A 25,530-nucleotide genomic window follows, 5' to 3' on the forward strand; every position below is an offset into this window, starting at 1 on the left:
CTCCTGTACCAACGGGACAGCTCTGGCCCCATTTTGAGTGATATGCGTGGGGCCTCCATGGATCGGACTTGTTTTTCTGGTGCATTCCATGGATTGAGATTTAGGGAATTTAAAGGCTAAGCCCAATACACATCAGGTTGTGATGTGCTGGAGGTTTTGTTCCCTTTCCAACGCGGCCAGCGTTGAGTTTCTTAAGCAGTTGGTGCTCTATTGGCTTTTCAAACAGGACGCACTGACCTTTGGCCCCAGAGGCATTAATGAACCTTGGTGCCCATCATCCTGTCAGCAGTTCACTAGTATATTACTACAAATAATCAATGCATTGAGTCCACCTGGTGCTGGTGTTAGTGTTAGTGTTGTAGCTGATCGGTGTACAGTAGTTTCCACATGAGAATCGCTGGTACAGATTTTGACGTCATGTTACGTGGAGCTAATTCCAGATGCTGTTCATTTCTTATAGAATAATTCCGTTAGATCATACTCCCCAATGGAGCCTGGTTGTGGGTTGTGTGAGGGTGTCCCATACTCTACTCTTTGTAACAACACACACACACACATACGCACACCAGAGTGTATACTGGGTAGCGCAAATGCAGTGAGTGCCTCCATCTCGGCTTCATCTCTAACTCAATAATGCTGAGTAGTCTGACATTATATCTGTATTGATTCTCTTTCTCCCAGCCTCTACTTACACTCGTTCTCTCTCTCTCCACTCTCAGGTTCTTTGTCCTTCTTTTACATGATCAGACACAATACCTTTCACCAAGACAGAACTTTATATGGCATGTTCATTTATCCAAACTGAGTGTATGAGAAAAGCGCACACACATTATTCTGATTTTATTCCCCCCGATTGAGCATTTCATGTCCGCGTTTCATTAGACAGTTTTTTTTTTTCCTTTTGCACATACCGTACAGTCTTCCTCATTAGTCTACAGCTTCAATTTTCTAGAAGCGCTTCATTAAAAGGAGCAGTCTGGACATGATTATAATTAGCCCAATTATTTAATAAATGATTCATTAATTGACTGATGGATCGATCCCGCTCTTCTCTCCCGCTCTTTCCTGACGCCAGTGCCCACAGTGCGTCCTACAGACGGAGTCGATGTCTATTTCGAGATGCCCAGTGATGACAGCGAGCACGCCAACTTCCTCCGCGCCAAGATGGATCTGGAGGAGCGACGGATGAAACGCATCAATGAGGTGAAGCATGAGAAAAATGCCATCGGTAGTTTAAATTATGGTTCATTTAAAGACGGTTCGTATGATAAAATGATCAATGTTAATGTGATGCGTCGGATCAGATTATGAAGGAGTGGGCCGAGGCTGATAACCAGTCCAAGAACCTGCCGAAATCAGACCGCCAGGCCCTGAATGAGGTAGGCCTGATGTGAATATTACTGCTTGTTTAGCTGAAACCATGTTCTCAAATCATGTACGCTTATTTTTAATTATATGTATATAGAAAACATTACAATAATAGTACTATGACTGTGTAGAAATGTATTTTATTTCAACCCAAGGAGAAATTTTTCACACACAGTAGTACATACTTTATCTAGGTAAATGGCTGTCATGCGTCCTCATACTGTACATGCTTAGCTGCCCCGCCTGTAATGTTGCTTCATTATACAAAATGTGCAAAAAGAGCAAATAGGTTTAATTTCAAAATGTTCCGACTGATCAAAACCCGGCTGAAAGGCTTTGTGTCCCTCTGTCTTAGCATTTCCAGGCCGTGTTACAGACTCTGGAGGAACAAGTAGCAGGTGAGAGGCAGAGGCTGGTGGAGACTCACCTGGCCCGCGTTGTAGCCACCCTGAACAACAACCGGCGTCTGGCCCTGGAGAGCTACCTGACCGCTGTGCAGAGCGACCCACCACAGGTAACGCGCAGTATACACAACACATTTATGCTTTATGTTTTAGCACTTTTCCAAACTTTTAAACAAGTTTACAGTGGTTTGCAGATGTTTTCACACCTTGAACTTTCCCACTTATTATTGTTATAACCTGGAAGTTGTTTGAAATGGGATCGTACGTCATGAAGCTACAAAAAAAAAAAAACAGCTTCTATTTAGCCGTGGTCCACAGATATTATGTCTGCAAACCCTGTTTTACGGCACTTTTTGGAAATCTTCTTCCAGGATAACAATATTTTAAAACACTGGTTTTAGGTTTTCAGGGAAAATAGCAGTTTTGGCTTGAAAGCGCATGCCGTATCTAATGTACAGTAATAGACGTTAGAGTCTGACATAGTGAGTAAGAATTTTTTTTCAGTCTTTAGATTGGCCAGTTTGGCCATTGAGTTAGGGCTATAACCCTCTCTGTTGGTTTGACATGCCTAGACAGGGTGCTGTTTTCATGTGGACGAAGACGTTCTTCATTGAGTATGATGGGTTTAAAAACCTTGTTTTGAAAAGTAGATGTGTGGACTAGGTTTTAGCCCGTACATCCAAACAGATGGACATAATTCAACAAATGGTGCTACTTCATATGGAAACTGGTTGAACCAAAACTAATCTTACAGTGACAGGGGTGAATATGTTTAATAATAATAATACCAATAATAATAATAATAATAATAAGATTTTTTGTATTTTTTTGTAGATTCATCATATAAAGTCCGATATAAGTGCACTGCACTTTCAGTTTAAAACAGTACAAATTTGGATCAAAGGGGTGAATACTTTTGCAAGCCAGTGAGGACTTGTCTAAGCTATAGTTGACATCATAACCGTACTAAATTACTTGATTTATTAATTTTTTTGTAACAAATGTAATATTGTTATATAGATTTTTTTGTTGTTGCTAAAATGACATCATCGTAATCATCACATTATTAATCTCTAACTTTGTTCCACACACACAAATGCGTGCCACGCGTAGCCCGAGCGAGTGCTGCAGGCTCTGAAGCGTTACTTGGCTGCCGAGCAGAAGGACCGGCGACACACACTGCGTCACTACCAGCACATCGAGTCTGTAGACCCTCAGAAGGCCGAGCAGATGAAGTTCCAGGTGCTCACTGTTTATAAGTTTTATGTCGGTCTGTTTTCTGTTTAATGTCCAGCTACAGTCCAGTCTCTTGTACACACTGTTTAGATCGACAGCAGTTTTAGTGCTTTTAGAAAAAGACAAAATGCATAAAATTCAGAGCCAGAAGTTATTTCCATGTTCTGTCTTTTTTTTCTTTTTTTTGTATTTCTCATCAGCCTTTCTGCTATTTATTCAAACACCGCTCATATAGTTATTTCTGTTCGATCTGTAAGTGTTTCCTAATAAATTCTGTTTAAATGTAAGCACAGAAATTTAAAGACCATACTTGAGCGAAGAAAACACACCATCTGCGAGTAGCACAAGTGAAACACTTAGGCACAAAAGCTTTCGGGACTCAATTAGAAATCATAGAAATTACCACATAAACAAACATAAACAACATAATTAAAAAAAAACATAAATAGTTCTCGCTAGACATTTGTAGCTTGAGGATTTCTTTTGTTTAATGTGCTTGTAATAAAGCTTTATTGGGGCATTCAAGTCAAACTGGGGCTTGTGATGGAATTTATCGTGAATAAAGGCATTGGCATTTATAGAAGACTTCAAACAACTTCTAGGTATGGTGATGAGACCTTTATTCACAGTAAAACATTTTAAAGGTGCAAACATTTCAATGAGACAATCCCATCTAAGGTTACTCAGAGCCCACTGCACTCACTTCCGTGAACATTTAACTAGTGGAACGACCTGGTTTGATCATCAAAGGCGTTCTGTTTTTGCATTTGAAGTGGGGGTCTGATCATAGTTCCGGCATACTGAGCGATCTCCCTGACTTGATGATATCCAAGCCCTGGTGAAACGCTGGATTAAGTGCATTAGTAAAACAGTGGATTATATAGAAAAATAATAGTAGTGTTTACTTTACATTTACATTGCATCGTTCTGTTATTCTGCATAAAAAAGTCCCGGTTTGACTTGAATGCTGCTTGGTCATGTTGTTTAACACAATAATTCTCAATATAATTGTGGTAAAGCATAACAACATAACAACTAAGCCAAAAAGAAGCTGGTGAGGAAACAAGTGTTCAAATGTGCTATAACATAAGTGATAACAGGAACTTACTTGTTTCATGAAGATTCCATGATGGTAAATGTAATTAGAAATGTATGATGATGTTAATATCTTCAAATTGCTGTGATGTAAGAGGAATAAAATCTGTGCTGTTAATCTTATTATTCAATTTTTGTTGTTGAGTGTTTAAGCTGTTTTGTTTCTTTCCGTACATGTTAAACATGTTTAAATGGAATAACAGCTGTTGCATTCCATGTAATGTGCTTCATCCCAACCTTCAGAAGAGAAAGTGTTAAATAGGAAGCCATGTACAGTAGGCAGACCAGCATGGGCCGACTAAGTGTTTCTTATGATTTCAGGTGTACACTCACCTTCATGTGATCGAGGAGAGGATGAACCAGAGCTTGGCTCTTCTCTATAAAGTTCCTACTCTGGCTGAAGAGCTCCATGATGAGATCCGTACGATATAACACTCTTTAAACTTGTCATGATAATAAAAAACTCAGAAACAACTTGACTTGACTTGAACAGGTACTACAATAGTATCAAAAATGTAAATATTAACTCGACTTTGTCTTGTTGCACCTTTGTTTGTCTCTATACAGAGGAACTGGTGCGGACGGAGAGGGGTGACATCAGCGAGCTCATGACCACGTCGTTCTCAGAGACACGCACCACGGAAGAGTTGCTTCCAGCCGAGAGTGAGGAAGAGAAGGAGGACGAAGAGGAGGAGGAAAGAGCTTTCCAGAACCGTCCTTACCCACCTCGCATAGGTAGACAAGAGCTGCTCTGTAGAACCTTAAGCATGGTTCATTAATGGTTATATACTGTATGTATATATATATATATATATATACAGTATACAGTATATAACCATTAATGATATATATATATATATATGTATATGTTTATATGTTTGTGTTATTTTTAAATCAAAAAAGTTATTTTGTTTGTGCGTGTGTGTGTTGGTTATTATTTTCCAAACTATGATTTACCAATGTAATTTATAATCAGGCTACATATTTATTTATTTATTTTATTTATTTTCATTTAATTAAAAAAAAATAAAATAAATAAGCCTAAATGTTTTCTACATTTATGAGCAAAAAGAAGTTCACAACTACTAGAAACTATTCTTATTAAAAGGATTTTTCAATCAAACAGTTAGAATTACTGCATGCATTATCTTGCCCTTATTACTTTGTGGATTATTTATATTAAGGTTTATGGCCTTGTTAATGTTCACTAGTGCAGCCTAATGCATATACTGACTTTTTTTTTTTTTTATGATACAATAATTGCAAACTTTATACCCTGTAAAACACAAAGAAAAAATATTAAACAACAGTAAAATTTTATAACAAATAGTGAATGTGAAATAGTGAATTTTCCCCTATTTATTGTTTAGCCTACTGTATCTATAGATAGATTTGAGTGTTTAATGCTTATTGCTTTCTCTCTCCCTCATTGCATCAAGATCCTCAGCCAAGCAGCAAGAAAGGTAAGATCTCCGTCTAGGTGCACAGCCTCCATATTTAGTCTGCCTTCTTCTGCAGCTAATTTAATTCTCTCCCCGCAGCGTCTGCTGTAGACGAGTACGATTACAGCACGTCTGAGAGAGCTCCCACCTACGAATATGAAGAGAAGGTGACACACATAACAGTAATAGAACACCTCTGGAAAAGCCTTAGTGGGCAGTTTAGTCTAGCAGGGTATTTATGGCATGTGGGCTTGTTTTTACCACTGGCTGTAACTGCTAGGTTGAAGTTGGCTAGAAGTATGTAGGCATAGGTGAATTCGATAAACCAGCATAATATGTACAGCATGAGATTAAAGAAAGAAGTATACTTGTTAGAATAGTGTTTTTGAGGTTTTTTGAAAACTGATCATTTTCTCCATGATCTTTAGTTTAACACCTCGGTGGAGCTGAAGCAGGTGGTCTACAAGTCTCCAGGAATTCAGCGTGATGAGCTGGTTAGTGTTTTTAAAGCATTACAGGATATAAGTAATGTGATATAACTATTAAAATCGTAATGATTCGAGCAATAAGACCAACACTTATTAATAGTTAAATGTTGGATACACTTGTTATGAGGAGCTGCAAGAAGCTTACAAAATCAACTATCTGTTCCTCTGTCCATCCATCCATTCATCCATCCTTTAATTCATTGTTTCATCCGTCCATTCATTTATCCTTCTCTTTTTGTCCATCTATCCAACCAATCATTTGCCCATCCATCTGTCTATCCATCTTCCCATCCATCCATAAAAAACATTTTTTAATTCATTTATTCTTCTGTCATCCATCAATCTGTTTATCCATCCATCCATCCATCCATTGATTTATCCATTCATCCATTTATCCTTCTGTTTCTATCCATCCATTCATAAATACATACGTACCTGCATACACACTGCATATTTATCCATCTATCCATTTGTCAATTCACCCATCCATCATCACTCCATTTTTTCACCCTTCTTTATTCCAACCTTCCATCCTTTCATTCATCTATCCATCCATCCATCATTCCATTTACCCACCCATCCACTTTCATCCAATGTTTAATCATCCATCTGCTTCTTTTGTTTTCTCTTTCATTTCTCAGCAGCCAGACGTTCTTGAGACGTTTAACCGCGGAGCCATGGTGGGGCTTCTGGTGGTTGCTGTGGCAATCGCCATGGTAATGGTGATCAGTTTGCTTCTGGTGCGCCGTAAGCCATACGGCACCATCAGCCATGGCATTGTGGAAGTAAGTGCCTCTCTGCATGTACTGTATGGAATTAAAGATTAAAGCTGGATTTGTAGTGGAGTGTTCACGCTGCAAGAAAAAAAAAATACAGGTTTATATTGATTCACTTATTTTTAAAATGCCATTAGTTTTGCAGTAACAACATACTGTAGTACATAAGGACAGGTGTAACTGCTGATATACAGTACTGTAATGATTGCATGGTTTCTGCCGCTGTATGATAGACAACATTTTTAAAACCTTTTCATTATTCTGTCTGTAGGTGGACCCCATGCTGAGCCCAGAGGAAAGGCAGCTCAGTAAGATGCAGAACCACGGCTATGAAAACCCCACCTACAAATTCTTTGAGCAAATGAACTAAAAAAACAAGAAAAAAAAGATCGATCCCCTTTTTTCACTCACTTCCTGTTTACTGACAGGGTTTCCATAGCAACCACCTATCCCTTCCCCAACACTGTATGTATGTATGTTTCCATGACCAGTGATCAAACTCAAACTCAAACATGGCAGGCAAATACCGAGTTTGCACTCAAATGTTACTTAAATGCTCTCACAAATAAATAAAAGAGAGACAACGAGTAGATTTTTTTTTTGGTCTCTCTAAAACAATTCCTTTTTGTTTAGGACAGTGCTGAAACTTTAGCATGTCATGCAATCATATATGAAGCAGAAAATAAACGTTTCTGCTACTGCTCCAGTTTCAGCATAGTATTTTTTTATAATGGAATATGTTGGGGGAAAAAAACAACCTCATTTAAACACTTTCTATTGATTTTTCATTCCAATTTTTTATTTTAATTTTTTTGTGAAACTGTGATGTGGGTAAAATCCTAATTTATATTTCAGCATGTAAATATATGAGGGGGAAAAAAATCACTTGTAGCTCTTATACAACTCTAAAGTAACACTCACCTAATTGTATTTTGAAGAAATTCACGAAGGGAAAAGAGGCTAGTGATCCCTCTCAGACATCTCTCACGTCACCATATCATAAACACTATGTCATTCACGTGAACAGGAATCAAATCACAGAATCGAATCATTGTTCCAAATATAACACCAACTTAATCAATTAGTGCTTATTTTTAATGAATATTATTCATTGTACTGCTTCTTAGGGGAAAAAAAAAGAAATCAGTGATCTGCAGTCCACTAACTTAAAGAAGAGCATGCTGAATTTGGTGTATTATGCTATAAACGTACTTGTGTTGTTCCTGTTTTTATGCTTTTTGAAACTAAAATGTCACAGTTAGACAAAAAAAAATAATGCGTGTATAACTGAAAAGGTATCTACAATAGACGTTTCTGTTGTTAATTTGTATCGACGCGCTATGTGGAATGTCGAACTCTAAAAAGATGACTTTGTGCTGCTCACACAGAGAGAGATATAAAAAAAATAATAATAAAAAAATATAAAAAAATCCTAACATGGCTGAATGAAAACGGACTGTTGTATAAACCAGCACAAGACAACGACACCGTAACTTGACTGAATGTATATTTAGGTAGACATCAACTCCATAGGCTTTTGATTTTGCTCGTTCTACGTAAACGCAGTTACGTTGGACTCTACAGGTTCTCTGTTTTCATACGGTAGCTAAACACCATTATTAACGGATGATTTTTGTTTTAAAAGAACATTTTAGCGCTAGATGATTCGGTTGGAAGCTCGCCGTTAAAGAGGTCAGGGTCGTGTAGCCCCGATCATCTGACGTGACTGGAAGGATTTGTTTGATAGCCGAAGTTTACGTTGCTGTTTGTCATTGCATTTTAATTCCAGTATGATAGGAAGAAGTGGTGTCTGTGATGAAAATGACCTCAGAAATTGAAACATAATGCCTGGTTTCCCTAGCCGTAAATTAACATTCTTTAAAACTGATCCTCCCCCTTAAATGCGAATCAAAAACCATGTGTATGGTGATACCTTTTCTTGATCAGCACTTAGCTAATAAACAGCTCCATCTCTACATTAAAGATCCCTTTTTTTCCCCATTTTCCCCAATTTCTTTTGTTTGTTTGTTTGTTTGTTTGTTTCTTGTTGTTGTTGTTTTGTTTTTTTTGACACTAGTGGAGCAAGTTCATGGTTTCTCTAAGGACTGATTGACAGGTTGGGTTTTGAATATTTGAATATCAGGCGTTTTACATAGAGAGCATCGCTGTGTCTATGCTGTGGCTGCATTATGATATGTAGAAAGTAGCCTGAGTTTCCTGTATAGACTGTACAGTCCATTTAGGGGATGGGAATAGTACGACACTCATCTATTAAATGCAGTGAAATAATTTATGAGAAGCCACCCATTTGTTTAGCCCCAAAGAGTTCACCTTTCCGTAACACTGCATTTAAAGGATGCGACTCGAGGGCATAATGCACATTTGTAAGGCAAACATATGAACACATTTGCATAATGGATCTCGTACACAGGTTCGATCACGTCGAGTCACCGTGTGATGTTTATCTCCGCTGTATAAAAACACATTGTGGAAAATTGGTCAAATCTGTCGAATCACTTCGAATCGTCCAAGAAAGAAAAAAAAAAATCAAGATTTTTGAATGTTCCAACATCGCCTGGATAGGATTGTCTTATGAATGTGTTTCGATGTCCTGGTTTAGGATCCTTAAGCTAAAGCATCAATTTTTTACCAGCATTTAGCAGAGTTAGAACAGTGTATTCTGTAGTGATTAAACTGAAATTTGTATAGTTCTCCTCATGACTATTCCTGCTTCTCCCAACCCAATGGAAATGTAAACATTGTAACGGAGATTTTAATTGCTGCATTGTTGCCTTTTTCAATGCTGTGTTTTCTGGATGTAATTATATGTATTTTTTAATTTATAAGTCATTCTCATTTGGAGTTCGGGTCATGCTTCTTCGCTCACGAAACGAAAGGATAAATTAGAACACGAATCGGTGCTTTTTTGCCCTGGATTTCATATGTATCACGAGGATGCGGTTGCTGTACATTTAAATTAATTAAACATGTTAACTGGGCTATGAAACTCTAAGCACAAGTGCATTCGGATTGTTTCATTCTCATGTACTCATAAGAACGGTTCACCAACTCCTCGAGTTTTGTCTAAAATATGTCAAATGTCTAATTGGTCTCCATTTTTAACATGATTTAACTAATGTGTTAAAACCATTACAGAAAACTGAACACAGGTAGTGGTGTGTTGGTAATGCATTGATTTTAAGCAGTTGGTGAACCGGTGAATTTTAAAGACTTCCCAAGTGCTTCAGTTGTGATTCCGAAAAATAAGCTGTTTTCAAATATTTTTGGATTGTTCGCCAAAGACATGTTCCTGGATGTGATTGAAACACTTACTGATTTGCTGTATTTCTAAATGGAACTAATTGGGATATATACTGTACAAGCAATCTGTCTGAGAACTGGTTTGGCTGATTGTACTTACATTAAAATGTTAATAAAATTACAAATGACCCACAAAAATCTACTTGGAGGTTGATGTCAATTTGTTGGAGACAAATCATATAGCAAAGTTATATAACATGTTGGTAGCCAATTATACAGAATGATAACATGAAGCCCGAGGCATGTTGATATTTAAACCAATATTAAAATTGGTTGTAATAGTTAATGGTCGTCAGATCATTTAGACACGTTAGTCAATAATAGAATAATATCAACTTTAGAATATAAGTGTACTCATGCAGAACATAGAGACTAAAAACTAGAAACAGAGAAAAAATAATAAATCGGCACCAACATTCACAATAATGTAAGTCTAAGGCTGATACCTACATATCTTCTTAAGGTCTTGTAGCATGTCTTTTAAGATTCTGAGTAACAAATAACAGTAATGCAGAAATGTAAATACAATATATTTGCTATATGTAAATATATATGTTATAATGCTTTTCATCCACAAGCAAAAAAAAAAATCACATATTGATAGTAACCCTGTCCTGAGAAGTAAAGAGAGCTTTAAAAACCTGGCCAATGAAGATACAGTACTGTAACTCCCATCCACCAGCGAGGATGTAACACTGTAAGACCTTCCTTCCAGCTTTTGACCAATGAAGCAGCCCTGTAACACCCCCATGTGGTACTTTGTGCCAATACATGAAACTAATAAACACATATTTTTTTTTTTACATATGTTTAGTTTTGTTGTCTGCAATTATGTTTATTCACTTTCTATTAGTTCATTTTTTTCTTTTATCCTATTTCATTTCTTTTTGTTTCTCGCAAATCTAATTCTATGAAGTAATATATTATATATATATATATATATATATATATATATATATATATATATATATATATATATTTCCTTTCAGACTGCACTGTTTTTGATTCCAATACGTCAGATGGTGTGGATTGAATTTCTATACCAGCAGCTCTGACAGAAGTACCAGCTGTATTTTATATCAGTTTGACTAAAGCCTCAGTTGCTGATGCTGCCACCTCCGTGTTTCACCGTAGGTATAGTGTTCTTTATGTAATATGCACTTTTGTTTTTGCACCAAACATGTCTTTTAATCCTACCTTGGTCTCATTGAACTAGAAGACATTTTGCTATTTGATTTACACAAGCTTGGAGGCATGTTTGTTTTTGTCTTGCTTAAATCTAGCCCCCTATGTCAGAATTTAGATGTGAAGAATATGCGACATTATCACATACAGTACTAGAAGTGATACGTTTTGGCAGCGTACTTGAAAATAGAACTTTAGAACAAGGTTTCATTGCAAGCTTTATATCCTGATTTGATACAGAACATGAGTATGATTCTTTTGGGAATAGATGTAGAATGTTAAAACAAGCTGCCTGACCGTACCTATTAAGTACTTCACAGGCATAACACTACCCGAACTGTACACGCCAATAGGCTGAGGCCCCTTTCAGCATAGAACAGGAATCTACCCTATACTGGGCACTTTCATACTGTATGTCTAGTTTTACTGAGGCCGTACCCACTGTAGCTTCAGATTCTTATTTTTAGATATGATTTTTTGTTGTTGTAGACCATCTTCCTAATAGTGTGATGCATTGTGTTTTCTGAGATGCTTTTTATTTATCTACTGTATTATTTTTTTGCTCGAGGAGTGCTTTATTACAGTAGTTACGTTCACCATGGTTATCAAGAGTAGTTATTTCAGTTACTGTATAGACTTTCCGTCAGTGTTTACAGGGTTCACAAACTATACATGACTCATGATGTAATCAGCAAGACCTCACAGTCATACTGTACTTAGTCTCCATGTGCCAGAATTACTCTAAAGAACAGAACGTGAATCTAACAACAGAGGGTAAATGGTGAATTATTCCAGATAGACATGTCACATTGAATAACTTAACGGTTCTTAAGGAGAACTTAAGAGCATTAATGGGCAAGTCATGAAGCCTAAGGAACACACCAGACAGGTCAGGGATAAAGCAACTTTAAAAAAAAAGGGTTTTAAGTTTTAAGCAGGGTTAGGTTATAAAAAATATCCTAAGATTTTGGAATTTCACAGAGCACTGTTAATCTGAAGATAGTATGGCACAACTACAAACCTACCAAGACATGGCTGTCCACCTAAACTGACAGGCCAGGCAAAGAGAGCTGCCAAGAGGCTCATGGTAACTCCGGAGGAGATGTAGAGATTCACTACTGGGGCAATTTGTCCACAGGACAACTATTAGTCGGGCGCTCCTCGAATCTGCCTTTATGGAAGAGTGGCAAGAAGAAAGCCATTGTTGAAGTGTTGGTCTGTCATTTATGCATTTACTTTACTTTTTTAGGGGATATGAATACTTTTGCAAAGGTCTACAATAATATTATGTTAATTTACTAGAGTCAGAAAGCCTTTTATTCCTAAAATTACGACCAGCAGATCACATTAGGCCCAAGTTGTTGCTATTTATAGGCTAATAAGGTTTGGTTTGGATTAAACTTATTCAGTTCAAGGCCAATGACTATAATAACCCATTAATGCTTATAATAATTTTTTAGATTTGTTGGTTGTGATTTTTTTTCTTTAATATAAATAAATAAAATAGATCTTGGCCCCTCTCAGATCCTTCATGAATGCCTGAACTTCCCAGGCGAAGATCATTGCAATAACTGCTTTTCTAACTCTGCTTTTCATGTTCCCTCACAGCCCCTATAGATCATCATTGTCCCTGTTCTTCCAGCAGGGGGCGACATGACACCAGAGTCTGCATGTTAGAGACAGAAGGCACTGCAGTTCCATTTTCATACCATTTGAGATTTGAAAATCTCAAACAGTATGATTTGGGCTGAAACTCTCTAGAGACCAGGAGGCAATTCTAAATAACTAAACAAAATTCCTTTATAACCGGAGCTGACTTGATAACGATTTAGACCGAACATCTTGTACACTGACATTCCAACAATAAAAATGTTAACTAAAAATTTGACACATTTTTGAATACCTCAGTATTTGCATGTACCTTATACACATCTGTTTTAAACTACACAATGTAAGGTAGTTTATTTGTGATTTTAACTAAAACCTCCAGGTTTGAGTCCCACCTCGGGTCTGTGTGCATGAAGTTTGCATATTCTTCCCATGCTTGGTGGGTTTCCTCCGGGTACTCCGGTTTCCTCCCAGAGTCCAAAGACATGCAGTTTAGACTAACTGGCGTTTCCAAATTGCCTGTAGTGTGTAAGTGTTTGTACAGGTCTGTGTCCTGCAATGGATTGGCATCCTGGCCAACAAATTAACACCATAATTTACCAAAACTATAAGTTGACGAGTTGACGTGCAAATAAATTGTCCATGAAATGATAAACATTTGAACACTTCTGTAGTTGAAGTAACAGCAAAGATTAAAAAAAAATTCAAAGGTTTCATAGTGTTCGTAACTCTTTGTTTACAATCAAGAAGTCTTCAGAAGTTCTCAGTTGCAATCAGTCAGTCTTCTTAGAATCGTTGTCATAAATCTTTGGTTTCACTCAAATCTTCTTAGGTCTATGAAAGTCCTTGTCTTCAAGCAGTGAGTCTTTTAAAGTGTGCATAAGTCTCTGCAGGCACATCTGTAATACTTCAGACATCTCTATACACATTGTTTATTGAACACACCAGGCTTAAGAAGACATTTTTGAGTAAAAGTTTTGAATACCTGATTGAAAGAGACACAATCATTGACAGACAACAGATAAATTGTTTGCAATACCCAGATGGCAAAAAACCTTGAAGTTATGGCACCAGGACAGGACTTGGGAATGCATAGTGTCAGGTTACAAATTGGTCAGTTTGGTGAGCAATGCTGTGGAAGGGGGGTTATCCATTAGTGCTTCTATTCTCTGTCTAGACAGAGAACATGGATCATGCGGGGTAAGGTACTGTATGATTCCCCCCAAAAATAGGGACCATCAAGCCTGTCTGGAATTCAACCTACTGGTGGACTACAGATGTTCCAGGTTCTTGTGGTCTTTCCAGAATAGGAAAAGTTGCTCTACACCCTCGTGCCAGTGATGGCACTCCTCAAGAGCCAGCTTTACCATAAGAAGTTCTCTCTTACCCACAATTGTCATGCTGAGCTGAGCTCAATCGCAAAGAAAAGGAAGTACAAGAATGCAGACTGTTATTGTAGGCTTCACTTTGGAATAAGACTGCCCTCAATTCAAAATCTGAGGCGTCTACTTCCACAGTGAATTGCTTACTGTATGTACGCTAGCATCTGTACACTACTGGCTGAGAGCCACAAAAATGAGGTGAAAGTGATCTTCAAGTCACACTTCTTAGTTTTCATGTACAGATGGTTCCAAAGGAGTTGACTATATTGTTCAGAAGGAGTCGGCTAGTCATACATGGGACTTATTTATGTCAATGGTATGGAAAAAAATCAGGATATTTTCAAGGTACCCAAGCACATCTCAGCATATCTCTTTGAACTTTATTCACCAAGTTCTAAAATACCAAATATTTTTTGTAACCTGTCAGAGTATTAAACGCTTCCACTCATCTTCCTCGCAGATATACAGTGCACTAGATGATTAGTGTTACATAAATTCAGCTCAGAAAAGATGGTGGCACCTTGGAGACTGAAGCATGGAAAGAGCAAATTCTGGCTTGATGTTCCCATTCAGCAGTAATCCACAATCTTACCTTGCCTGAAGGTTGGACCTCAATGATTATGGAACAATGTGATAATAAAGATCTATTGTACAGAACACACATCAAAGGCTATAAAGAGTACAATCAAAGAACATAAGACAGAAATTACCCTAACAAAAAGCAAAATGGTCAGCTGGAATGATGCCAGAATGGGGAGTCTACTGGAAGGAAACTCATTCCTTCATAAACTAGCCAAAGTAGCTCTAATTAGACATTGCATCTCCTGTATCAAGGACAAGGACTCCCCCAGTGCTTTTTTTTTAACCTGTAACTGGAACAACAAAACCCCAGAATCAGATGGTGTATCTGACACGAGCAGACGGCCCAGTAACAATAGAGAGCCAAGAGAGATAAGGAAAGCAGGCAAAGACCTCTACACACAGCTGTAGAGTGCAGAGCCTTACGACCTATCGTGCATTGAGAAGTTCCAGTACTTGGGAAGCTTCCCAAACTGTCATCAGAACAGAGCAGCATGCTGGATGGGGACCTCAAGATCCAGGAGGTGGCTGATGCTCTATCAAGACATGCACCAGGAATAGATGGCCTGTTAAGTGAATCTTATAAACACTTTGGCAAACTCATAGGATCTGACCTATTTAAAGAGTTCTTTTAACAGTCGGCAGCTACTGGTGAACTGCAGAAGAGACTTGGGACTTTTGAAGAACTTAAGACCAGTGTGTTAATTATGCAGATATTATAATGTTCCCAGGCGGCAAGGTGGTGTAGTGGTTAGCTCTGTCGCCTTGCACCTCCAGGATCTGGGTTCGATTCCCAGCCAGGCTCGATTCCCGTCTCTGTGTGCATGAAGTTTGCATGTTCTCCCCATGCTTGGTGAGTTTCCTCCGGATACTCCGGTTTCCTCCTACATTCCAAAGACATTAAGGTTAATTGACATTCCCAAATTGCCCGTAGTGTGTGAGTATGTGTATGTGCCTTGCAATAGATTGGCACCTTGTCCAGGGTGTACCCGGCCTCGTGCCCTAAGTCTCCTGGGATAGGCTCCAGGTCCCCTCGACCCTGAATACAGGATAAAGTGGAATAGAATATGAGTGAGTGAGTAAGAATAACGTTCTCTCTAAATGCCTTCCAAACAGATTGAAACCCTTAGTAGTCCACAAACGTCAGACTTGCTGCATATCACACTGCACCATAATGGAGAGATCTAACAGATTTATGCAAAATATTAATTAAAATAATAATAATAATAATAATATTATACCACAGCTATATTTATTTATTTATCAAGTAAAGATCCTTTGACAGGGTTGATCATGGTTATCTATTCCAGGCACTTGAATCTTTCAGTATATGGGATTTTTTTTTTTTTTTTTTTTACTGTAGTTGAAATTATCACATTTTGGGTGTTTCATGTTTAAATTTGCATGTGGGAGTTTTTTAATACAGAATATGGAAGAAGATAAAGGTCCTCCAATCTTCCAGGTGGTCTTCAATTGGGTGTTTGCCTCAAGTATCTTGGAGTGTTTTAAGGAACAGAAGAATTCCAAATCAAAAATAGCTCTGGGTAGTTCGACAGCTGTTTTACAGAGGGACAGTGCTGGTCATTAATAACCTGATCGCCTCCATGCTCTGGCATTGCCTCACTTTCCTTGAACCCCCTGAGGTACTAATTAGGGAACTTCTAAAGAGGATGGTGAACTTTTTCTGGACTGGACAGTACTGGATTTGAGCCTCTGTGCTATATCTACCTTTACAGGAGGACAACCAGGGCTTGATTGACCTGTCCTGTCTAGTTAAAACCTTCCAACTGTAGGCAGCATAGAGGCGACTGTAAGAAGAAGGGTTGGAGCACTGAAAAGGAACCAAAATTTCATAACCTATTTCCAGTCCAGAATCTTTTCGTCAACATATATCTGGCAATATTTCAGCAAGCAGAAATAACAAAAATGATTGAAACGATCTGTTGCCTGACAACACATAGAAGACAGCAGGTAAACTGTTCACCAAAACAGAGGTGAAGACAGAGAGACTTGTGGGTGAGTTGGTCTCAGTTCAAGCCCTTCCATCTCAGGGAAGCCCAGCTCAGGTATGGCCCTAGAGAAAACCATCAGACTCTTCCACCTTTACCCATACTTCTAGCAGTAGAGGATCAAAAGCAATAGGATCCTCTTTCTAGTCCTTTAAAACACCTTTTTTTAACAACCTTTGAGGATACCTCCAAGAAAAAGCTATATGGGATGTGTGTCAAGGTTGTGCACAAGAGGCTCTCTGGATGGAGTAAAGGACTCACGGGGGTTAGAGAGTCTTTCTCACGGGGAAGAAGTTGACCATAGAAATGTATATACAGTAGATAATCTACAGTGCAAACAGTACACAGGACCACCAACAAACACCTAACACATCGACCCACTTCAGGGGTAGAGAGTGTCCATTCTGTGGAAGGGTGAAAACAATATACCACCTGTTTTTAAGAAGCAGGAGATTAGAAAAGCTATTATCACTGCCTACAGCTTGGTGTAATAACTTAGGAGTGATACTGTATGGGCCAAAAGAAAAACCTGTCACTATTAATTTCATTATAGGTCAGGCTCAATTCACTATTTGGCTCACAAGAAAAAAAAATAAATGCAGGGAGGGTGACACACATATTGCTGACAGACTAGTCGTGGCACTGTTCGAAGATGAAATAAAAGCTTCACCTTTCTAAAGATGACCCACAGACTGGTAAAGTTTTGTCAGATGTGATACAAGGGAAGGTTTTATGATCTGTAGATCATAACATTTATGTTTAGGATGTTCAGGTGTGTCAATATCTTATCTACCTTTTTGTTTAACCTCGTCTACCTACGCATTTATACTACTTGTCACCCATTATAAACATTGCCTTTGTCTTTTTTATCCACTTTTTCATTAAAACATTTATTTAGGATTTTTTTTTAAAGAAATTTGCTCATTAAACAACTGCTAAGGTTCTTACACACAAGAGTTCAGTATTGTGCATTAATCACCATATTGTCACATCATTAATAATACTAATACAATAATACTATAATATTATCACTAATATTATTATTCATTATATTTTACATTTACTCATAGTTACTCATTTATTGATTGATTAAATTTTCCCTCTCTCTCTCTCTCTCTCTCTCTCTCTCTCTATTTCTCTGTGTGATGTTCGAAGCAAAAATAGTACAGAGGCCACAGCAATGCCCCCCACACACACGCAAGAAAGAAATAGGCCAGTTTATTGTGTGGCCTGTCATGGAAAGCATAGCCGACACATAGGAATTACAATGCGCCGCCTCGCCTTGGCATCATCATCGTCTGTCGTCTGTCATTACACTTTTTCTCTATCCACAACTCCACCCAAACCATTCATGTGAATTTGATCAAACTTTCACAGAACCTTTATTATTAAGCGCTAGCCACTCAATTTGTAGAAGTAGCACGTTTACTGGGCAGACGACACATGTTCCAATTTTTTTTTATTTTCTCTTTCATTTTTGGTCCCAGGGTGTCCACCCATTGGCACATCACTGCACAATCTTGGCGAAGGTTCATCATCATGAATGAGGCACCAGTGAGAGGAGCTCCTAATTCCTCCGTCCTAATTTCCTCCATGCGTGATGGTCAGCCATCTGCTCCAGTGGCCTCTCCGAAAACACACCATTACGTCTAACCTGGCACCTCCACTGCACAATGTATGGTTTTTGGAAATCCTGCTTGTAGGAAAGTTTAGGATTACGGTAAGGCATAACAACTTTAGTCAGTGGTAACCATAAACAAGTTAAACAAGTTGCTTTTAAAATGTGTAATTTAGGAAGATTTGTGAAATTAAAAACTAAAAAAAAAAAATACTTTTTTATTTGCCAAACACGTAATGCTTGCAGGGGTTCTTCTTCTCCATGGGTTCTGTAGGGCACTAATTAAGCAGCAGATGGCAGCAGTGTATAGATGATCTATTAGACAACTGTACTGTATAGACTGACATATTTTATAACGTCTTTACATATTGTATATAAGATAATTTGGTTTATAACATAACTAATAGAATGGTTTAACCTTAATCACAGTTTTTTAATTGAATTTCTCTTCATACTACATACATACTGTACTAAATAGCTGAGAATACTGTATTGTATAATGTACATAATCCAGCGATAATTAATAGGAATTACATTAAACAAGCATCAACAGTGAGAATTGTGATGCTAAATAATCCAGTGGCCTGGACATGCAGATCTCTTGTTTGGTTTGGACCTAAAAGCCTTGCAGAATGTCAAAAAAAAGAAGATGACCAATATGTCTAGTACAAGATCACCCTGGTGACGGTCTCACATAAGGTGAGATTTGCACCATGCTGACCTGAGACATCTAGCAACCTGACTAATGATATTTCCTCCCTGTTGTCTCAAAACCTGCCTTGATAACAAGAAAAACATTTATCTGAACTAACCTCTTTAAAACTGTCCATACCTGCATGTAGCATTCTTTAGCCTTGTTTAAATTGATCCTGGCAAACATATCAATCAAATCAAGAACTCTGTGCCTTTTGTGATCCTGGGCTTACAGCCCAGTTTAGCACGGCTGGTGAAACCCAACAAAGAGCAGATGGTCACCGCATTAATGGGGTACCAAGGCAGATCTAGAGCCTATATCCTGTGACTTAGTAAAAAACTATGTCACAATTTATGCAGTCAGTTATAATAGAATCTGAATTTTTTGCTCTCTAATACTCAGTTCTTCAAACATCTTTAAAGTGCTCAGTGCAGTCTACTGGTAGGTTTTAAGTACTCTTTGAACAGAAGATGCTCAAAGAGATGCTGAGCCAAATGCTGTGTTGCGCTGACATCAAACCACTCACTTCATGTCTGTTTCAGGCTACTGAAGCAGAAGATTGTTTTGTCTGCTCTGAACAGGGCAAGATTAAGACACTGAGGTTACAACTGAGTGTTTAAGCTAAACATATACAATACGTGTTTATACCACCTGACAACATAATATAGCAGGAAAATGAGTTGTAGGACATTAAACAATAGTACTATTAATGTCGATTCAATTACTTATAAGTTATTTTATATGATCTGTATATTTATATGATTTCTGTATTCATGCAATGTGGCATATCACATCATTCATTTATTCATTATCAGTAACTTTATGTTGTTACTGTATGGCATGTTCATGGTGTATGCATTTTAATAAGAATGGCAGGAAATCCACATCACCACAACCATCAGAATCTTTATCAAAACATTTTTGGTCTCATCAAACACAATAACTCTATTCCTCATTTTTGTTGAACTTTACAAAATGCATTTTGTTGAACCTTAAAACTGATATTATGTTGTATGCTATTGTTTCAACAATAGCCTAAGAAACTTAAACTAGAAACATTAGAAACAGTAGACATCATTAAATCTTTTTCTCCTTAATGTTGCTTATCTGGCAGCAGATGGAGACAGAGTCTGAAAACTGTGATTGTGTGTATGTGTGTGTAATTTATAGGAATGTGGAGATTATGTTGAATTGTTAAATAATCTGCCATATACAGTAACAATAGACATATTTAAAGTTTTTGTGATAATCATAAAATATATTTAATTGAAGATGATGACTGCAAGTGGTATTATTTTTGTGAAAACAATTAAAATTAAAAGCACAATTAAAAAGCATAATTTAATGATTTAGAAATATAATTTATGCGGCGACACAGTGGTGTATTGGTTCGCAGTGTAGTCTTGCACCTCTAGGGCCGAGGGATTGATTCCCATCTTGGGTTTGTAGAGTTTGTGTCTTCTCCCTGTGATTGGAGGGTACTCTGGTTTTCTCCCACAGTCCAAAAACATGCAGATTAAGTTAATTGGCCTTAACAAATTGTGTGTGTGTGTGTGTGTGTGTGTGTGTGTGTGTGTGTGTGTGTGTGTGTGTGTGTGTGTGTGTGTGTGTGTGTGTGTGTGTGTGCAGGGATAGGCTCCATGCCCCCCAACAACCCTGTACAGGATATGTGGTATAGAAGATGAACAGATGAATGACGATTATTTTTGCTTATGACAGAACCAGACAGCTGTGTTTTGTACATTTATTTTTAGTTTATTAGTATTATATATTTTTTTATCTGTTATAGTAATACAGATAGGTTTTTATAGTGATACAGTGAATGATTATTGCAATAAAACAATAGTATAGTCTAATAATTACAATAATACACATTTGACATGGGCTTTTAACTAATGCCTGTAGTACTTACATTACACAATATTTTAGTGAAATCAAACACAATTTTCCTTTCTTCCTAAATATACATAGTCCAACAAGTATAATGCAGATAGTGTATGTAAACACACACTGCCTCTTCTCAACCCCAGGAATAAGCGCTTGACGCTAACCTCCAGTCTGTGTGCACTGGGGTTTGCATGTTCTCCTCCTACTTTGTCAGTTTCCTTTGGGAACTCCAGTTTCCCCTACAGTCCAAAGACATGCATTGTAGGATGATTCTGAATTCCCCTTAATGTATGACTGGGAGAGTGTGTGAGTGTGTGTGTCTTATCCAGAGCTCCACATCAATATGGAAATTGGATGAATCACTAGACATAAGTATGTTAGGTTTAGGATAATCTGAAAGATTTAGCCAATCCATCTTTAATATGGTGTACAGAGGTTAAGTTCAAACTAAAATGTACAGTATATAAAACATGCAGACAGGATTTTTAAGGACATTTGTTTGTAAATGATTTGTAAACACAAAACATCATGAAAAAATGTCCTTGGCTTAAAACAAACAAACAAAAAACACAAAAGCAGGCTGTTTAAAAGAATACAGGTTGGGTAGTAATGAATAATAAAAGTTTTATTTAATATCAAAGCTTGAATGTACTGTATGTGGCATGTTTTTTTTCTCAACTTCAATAAAACCAACCAACTGAACAAACAAACAAGCAAACAAATGACGTTAATTGTCTGTACCCTTTATAATAATTAAGACTTTATTTGAATTCACTTTCATTTATTGGTAGCTTTTACATCGCACATGCTGCTGTCCATGGTCCTGAAGTCTCTCTCTCTCTCTCTCTCTCACACACACACACACACACACACACACATTTTGTGCGTGTGTATGTGTGTGTGTGTGTAGTCAAAGGATAGGAAAATCCTCAGTTTTGACCTTGTGTGGTGATTAAAATAGATAATACATTTCGACAGTGTTAGTTTTTGAGAGTAATCTCGGGGTGACATAAAACTGTATAGTATTAATTAAGTGGGTAAATAATTATAATGTTAATTATAATAGATCCTCATAACGAAAGTCAGACCTAGATGTGTCTGTGTGTTTGTGTGTGTGTGTGTGTGTGTGTCCAAAGATCCATGTGCATCATTTTCCTCCCTCCCCGTGACGTCACGGTCCGGTCTGCGTATCCTGGGCTCCTCGCGGCTTCAGACTGCTCTCGCACGCGCGTAGAGAGAGAGAGAGAGAGAGAGAGACTGACTACCCGCTGGTGGCGACTTTTCTTTATCTGACTGTCGGACTTCGGGTCGGTTATCACTGGTCCTGTGGAGAGGAAGTGAGCGGGAGAGCGCGAGCGACAGAGGTGGAGAGCGCGAGACAATCGGAACAATCTTCTTTTCTCTCGGCGCTTTGAGAAGACTGAAGAATGAAGACGCCGGCAGTTTTGGCGGCACGAGTGATCGGCCTCGCGCTCGCACTGTCGGCTGCAGGCGTCTGCAGAAAAGGTAAGCTGAAGGACGACTCACCGACTCACCTTTACGAGCGCAGAGACACAGACAGTGTGTGTGTGTGTGTGTGAGAGAGAGAGGGAGAGAGGTGGAGGAGGAGGAGGACAGGAGGTACGGAATACGAGAGCGCAGACACACGGGCTGTGTCCCAAATCCGTCCGGATCGCGTGCAAAACTCCAGTCAGTTTAATAGACTGTAGGTGAAGAGGATAATAAGACTAATCCTGCTCTAACCCTCTCTCTCTCTTCACCTTCTTAACTTTTTAATATGATTGAAGTCTGAGAGAGTCGTCTAGCACTTCTGCTCTATAGAAGGAATATTACTATTGTGTCCAAAAATGTCTCATCTACAGTAGGAGTAATCTCTGTAACTTTTTAAAAAATTAAAATCTTTCATTGATCTTCATTGTGATTCAGATGAAACTTGGCCAATTTAGATTTAAGACATAGACATAAAAGAAGTATCATTCTAAAACGCTAAGTATTTAGGATAACAATTGATAACAACATGAATTTGACATGGTTACAGACACTACAGAGTTTTTTTGGTGGAAAAGAATCCTTAATTTTTCATGAAATGCTTTGATTTAAGTAACATTTTTGGCAGGTTCTATGCTTCTAAAAGCTTACACTCATTTTAGTATCAATATCATGAAGAAACCCCGTTTGATAAGAAATATCAATAATTAGCATTTTATAATATTATTGTTTGTAGCAAGTGCAGAATTATGTTGAAAATGGACACTTTCGTGACATGTGTAAAGTAATCTCTCTAAAATGGCTAAACTTGAAATTTTTAGGGAAGCAAGATTGGTCACTTCAATGTTGCATAAACTTTAGTAGCTTCTTTTGCACACACATTTTCTGTATTATATGTACATGAAAAGAAATCAGCACCAATACTGTTTTGGCTGTGTAGGATCAGTTAATAGAATAAATATATAAATAAATAAATAAACACAGATGAACTATCTAACTGACTAAGGACCTAACAAGCATTCCACCAAAAACAAGTAAATAAATACCCAGTTGGCACAGGTGAAACTACTGACATTCTTCCGCCCTGTTAAAAAACGCTTTCACGACCCCTTACATCCCCAAAAATATTACGCCCTGGATATCTTCAGGAGCTTGTTGTTAGTCTTTCAGCTGCTTCCCTCAAGGATTATCTGGGCTTGGTACCGACACTGCATTTAGTGGGAAGGAATTGAACCCAGAGCTTCCCAAATGGCAGGCGAGAAATCTAGAGCCCCCATGCCCACACCCTGGGTATCTTCAGGAGCAATCATGTAAAATCCTTACACTGTCTTTGCTTAAAAGATGACCTAAAGATCTGGAGTTTTAAAGACCTTCTTCAGCCCACCCGAGGGCTTGTCTTCATGCCCACTGAATAAATAATGAGGCATTCACACTGTCTTTACTTAGATTCACTTCTTAGTACTTTAATCAGAACGAGCTTTTACAACCGAGACCTGAAACATCAATCCATACATTTTCAGACACATATTTTTAATAAATAATCAGTTCCAGAAGCATACATAAATAATTTCTGATATCACTATCTTCATGGGAAATAAAAGATAAAAAAAGATGAAAAAAATGCTGCCTTGACGTCAATATTTATCTCTAAATATATACATATGCTTATGAAGTTTATTCATGGATACTTGTATCTTTTTGTTGTTGCTTTTGTTCGGTCTTTACTCATATTTGAACTTTACTTCATACCTTTCTATCTATTGACAATTGTTTTTTACCATTTCAGCTAAAATCATTGTTTTTTTCCTATTTCTGGATCAAAATCTAGAATTTTTTTTTACTTAATATATCAAGTCTCCAATTTTCCAAAGTCAGTTTCTAAAGGATAAAATCTATTTCTTTCTTTTTTTCTTTTTTAGTTATTATTTTCTGTTGGAAAACTCATTTGTAAGAGTTTCAAGTAGTAACCTCAAGTATAGATAAAAAAAGCATAATAAAAAATTAACATACTTCATGTCTTCCCCCTTACATCACTGAGTTATTACTAAGACGTGGAGATAGGTGTGTAACCACATGCCACATTTAACAAACCTTATTATTCTATTACTTAGCAAACGCTGCTTTTAATACGCTTTGTTTGCAGATGATGTTTAATATAACCCTTAACTTAATACTGATTGTCTTTAAAATGCCAACCATAAGACATGTGTTCAAGTCAAACAGGGACTTTTAATGGCATTTCTCATGAATTGAGATGTAAACCAGTTTGACATCTACAAAAAATCTAGAGCACAGTACAGTGATGAAACGCAGTAAAATATTTGAATAGTGCAAACATTTTAAAGAAGTCTGTAGAAATATGAATGACGTTCTTCTCGTCAACACTTTTGGCCATTTCAACACCTGATCCTTAAAAATCGACAGATAACTTGTCACCAACTTGCAGAAGAGACATATTAGTTTGTTTTGAATTGTACACACAATCATTGACCAACACCACTTGCGAATTACAGGATCTCAGCTGGATGTTATAGCTGCGTCCCCGTACAGTCCTGACCTCCCTCCTAAGCCATGTCCATGTATTTGGGCTGTTAAAGGAGTTCCTAGGAAGCCAGCATTTCAGATGTGAAGCAGGCAGTCCGATCATGGCCTTGGCGTACTGAGAAAACTTTCTACCTTAAATGGTATTTAATCTCTAGTGAAACTTTGGGCTAAGTGCATGAGTGGAGCCGGGGATAGTTTAGAGAAATAAAGAAAGTTTTAAATTTTTGTTCTGTTATTCTGTGCAATCAAAAGTCCAAATATTTACTCCGGGTATATAAGTTAGTGGTGGGTCGTTTATGAACGATTCGTTCTTTTTGAACGAGTCTTTAACGTGACTCAGAAGAATGAGTTGTCTCAGACGGTGGTTTGTTTATTTTCTACTGGGCGCGCATGCACAAAAGCATTG

The 25,530-nt window shown here is 37.6% G+C and overlaps 2 protein-coding genes across 3 annotated transcripts in view; both read left to right on the plus strand.

The window, feature by feature from the left end:
• The window catches only part of aplp1 (amyloid beta (A4) precursor-like protein 1), a 67,534-nt gene extending 59,919 nt beyond the window's left edge, over window positions 1–7,615 (plus strand). For both annotated transcript variants that reach the window (XM_053507135.1, XM_053507136.1), the window contains exons 7-17: window positions 1,076–1,203; window positions 1,305–1,379; window positions 1,724–1,882; window positions 2,886–3,014; window positions 4,425–4,524; window positions 4,671–4,838; window positions 5,543–5,566; window positions 5,645–5,712; window positions 5,974–6,039; window positions 6,675–6,818; window positions 7,081–7,615. In XM_053507135.1, coding sequence (XP_053363110.1) covers window positions 1,076–1,203; window positions 1,305–1,379; window positions 1,724–1,882; window positions 2,886–3,014; window positions 4,425–4,524; window positions 4,671–4,838; window positions 5,543–5,566; window positions 5,645–5,712; window positions 5,974–6,039; window positions 6,675–6,818; window positions 7,081–7,179 — 1,160 coding nt within the window. In that variant the 3' untranslated portion in view covers window positions 7,180–7,615. The remainder of the gene's footprint in view (window positions 1–1,075; window positions 1,204–1,304; window positions 1,380–1,723; window positions 1,883–2,885; window positions 3,015–4,424; window positions 4,525–4,670; window positions 4,839–5,542; window positions 5,567–5,644; window positions 5,713–5,973; window positions 6,040–6,674; window positions 6,819–7,080) is intronic.
• Window positions 7,616–22,519: 14,904 nt separating this feature from the next.
• Window positions 22,520–25,530, plus strand: part of clstn2b (calsyntenin 2b) — a 270,776-nt gene continuing 267,765 nt past the window's right edge. The window contains exon 1 of the mRNA XM_053507534.1: window positions 22,520–22,598. Coding sequence (XP_053363509.1) covers window positions 22,520–22,598 — 79 coding nt within the window. The remainder of the gene's footprint in view (window positions 22,599–25,530) is intronic.

This window comes from Clarias gariepinus, chromosome 11 (assembly GCF_024256425.1).
Source record: "Clarias gariepinus isolate MV-2021 ecotype Netherlands chromosome 11, CGAR_prim_01v2, whole genome shotgun sequence".
Taxonomy (NCBI): domain Eukaryota; kingdom Metazoa; phylum Chordata; class Actinopteri; order Siluriformes; family Clariidae; genus Clarias; species Clarias gariepinus.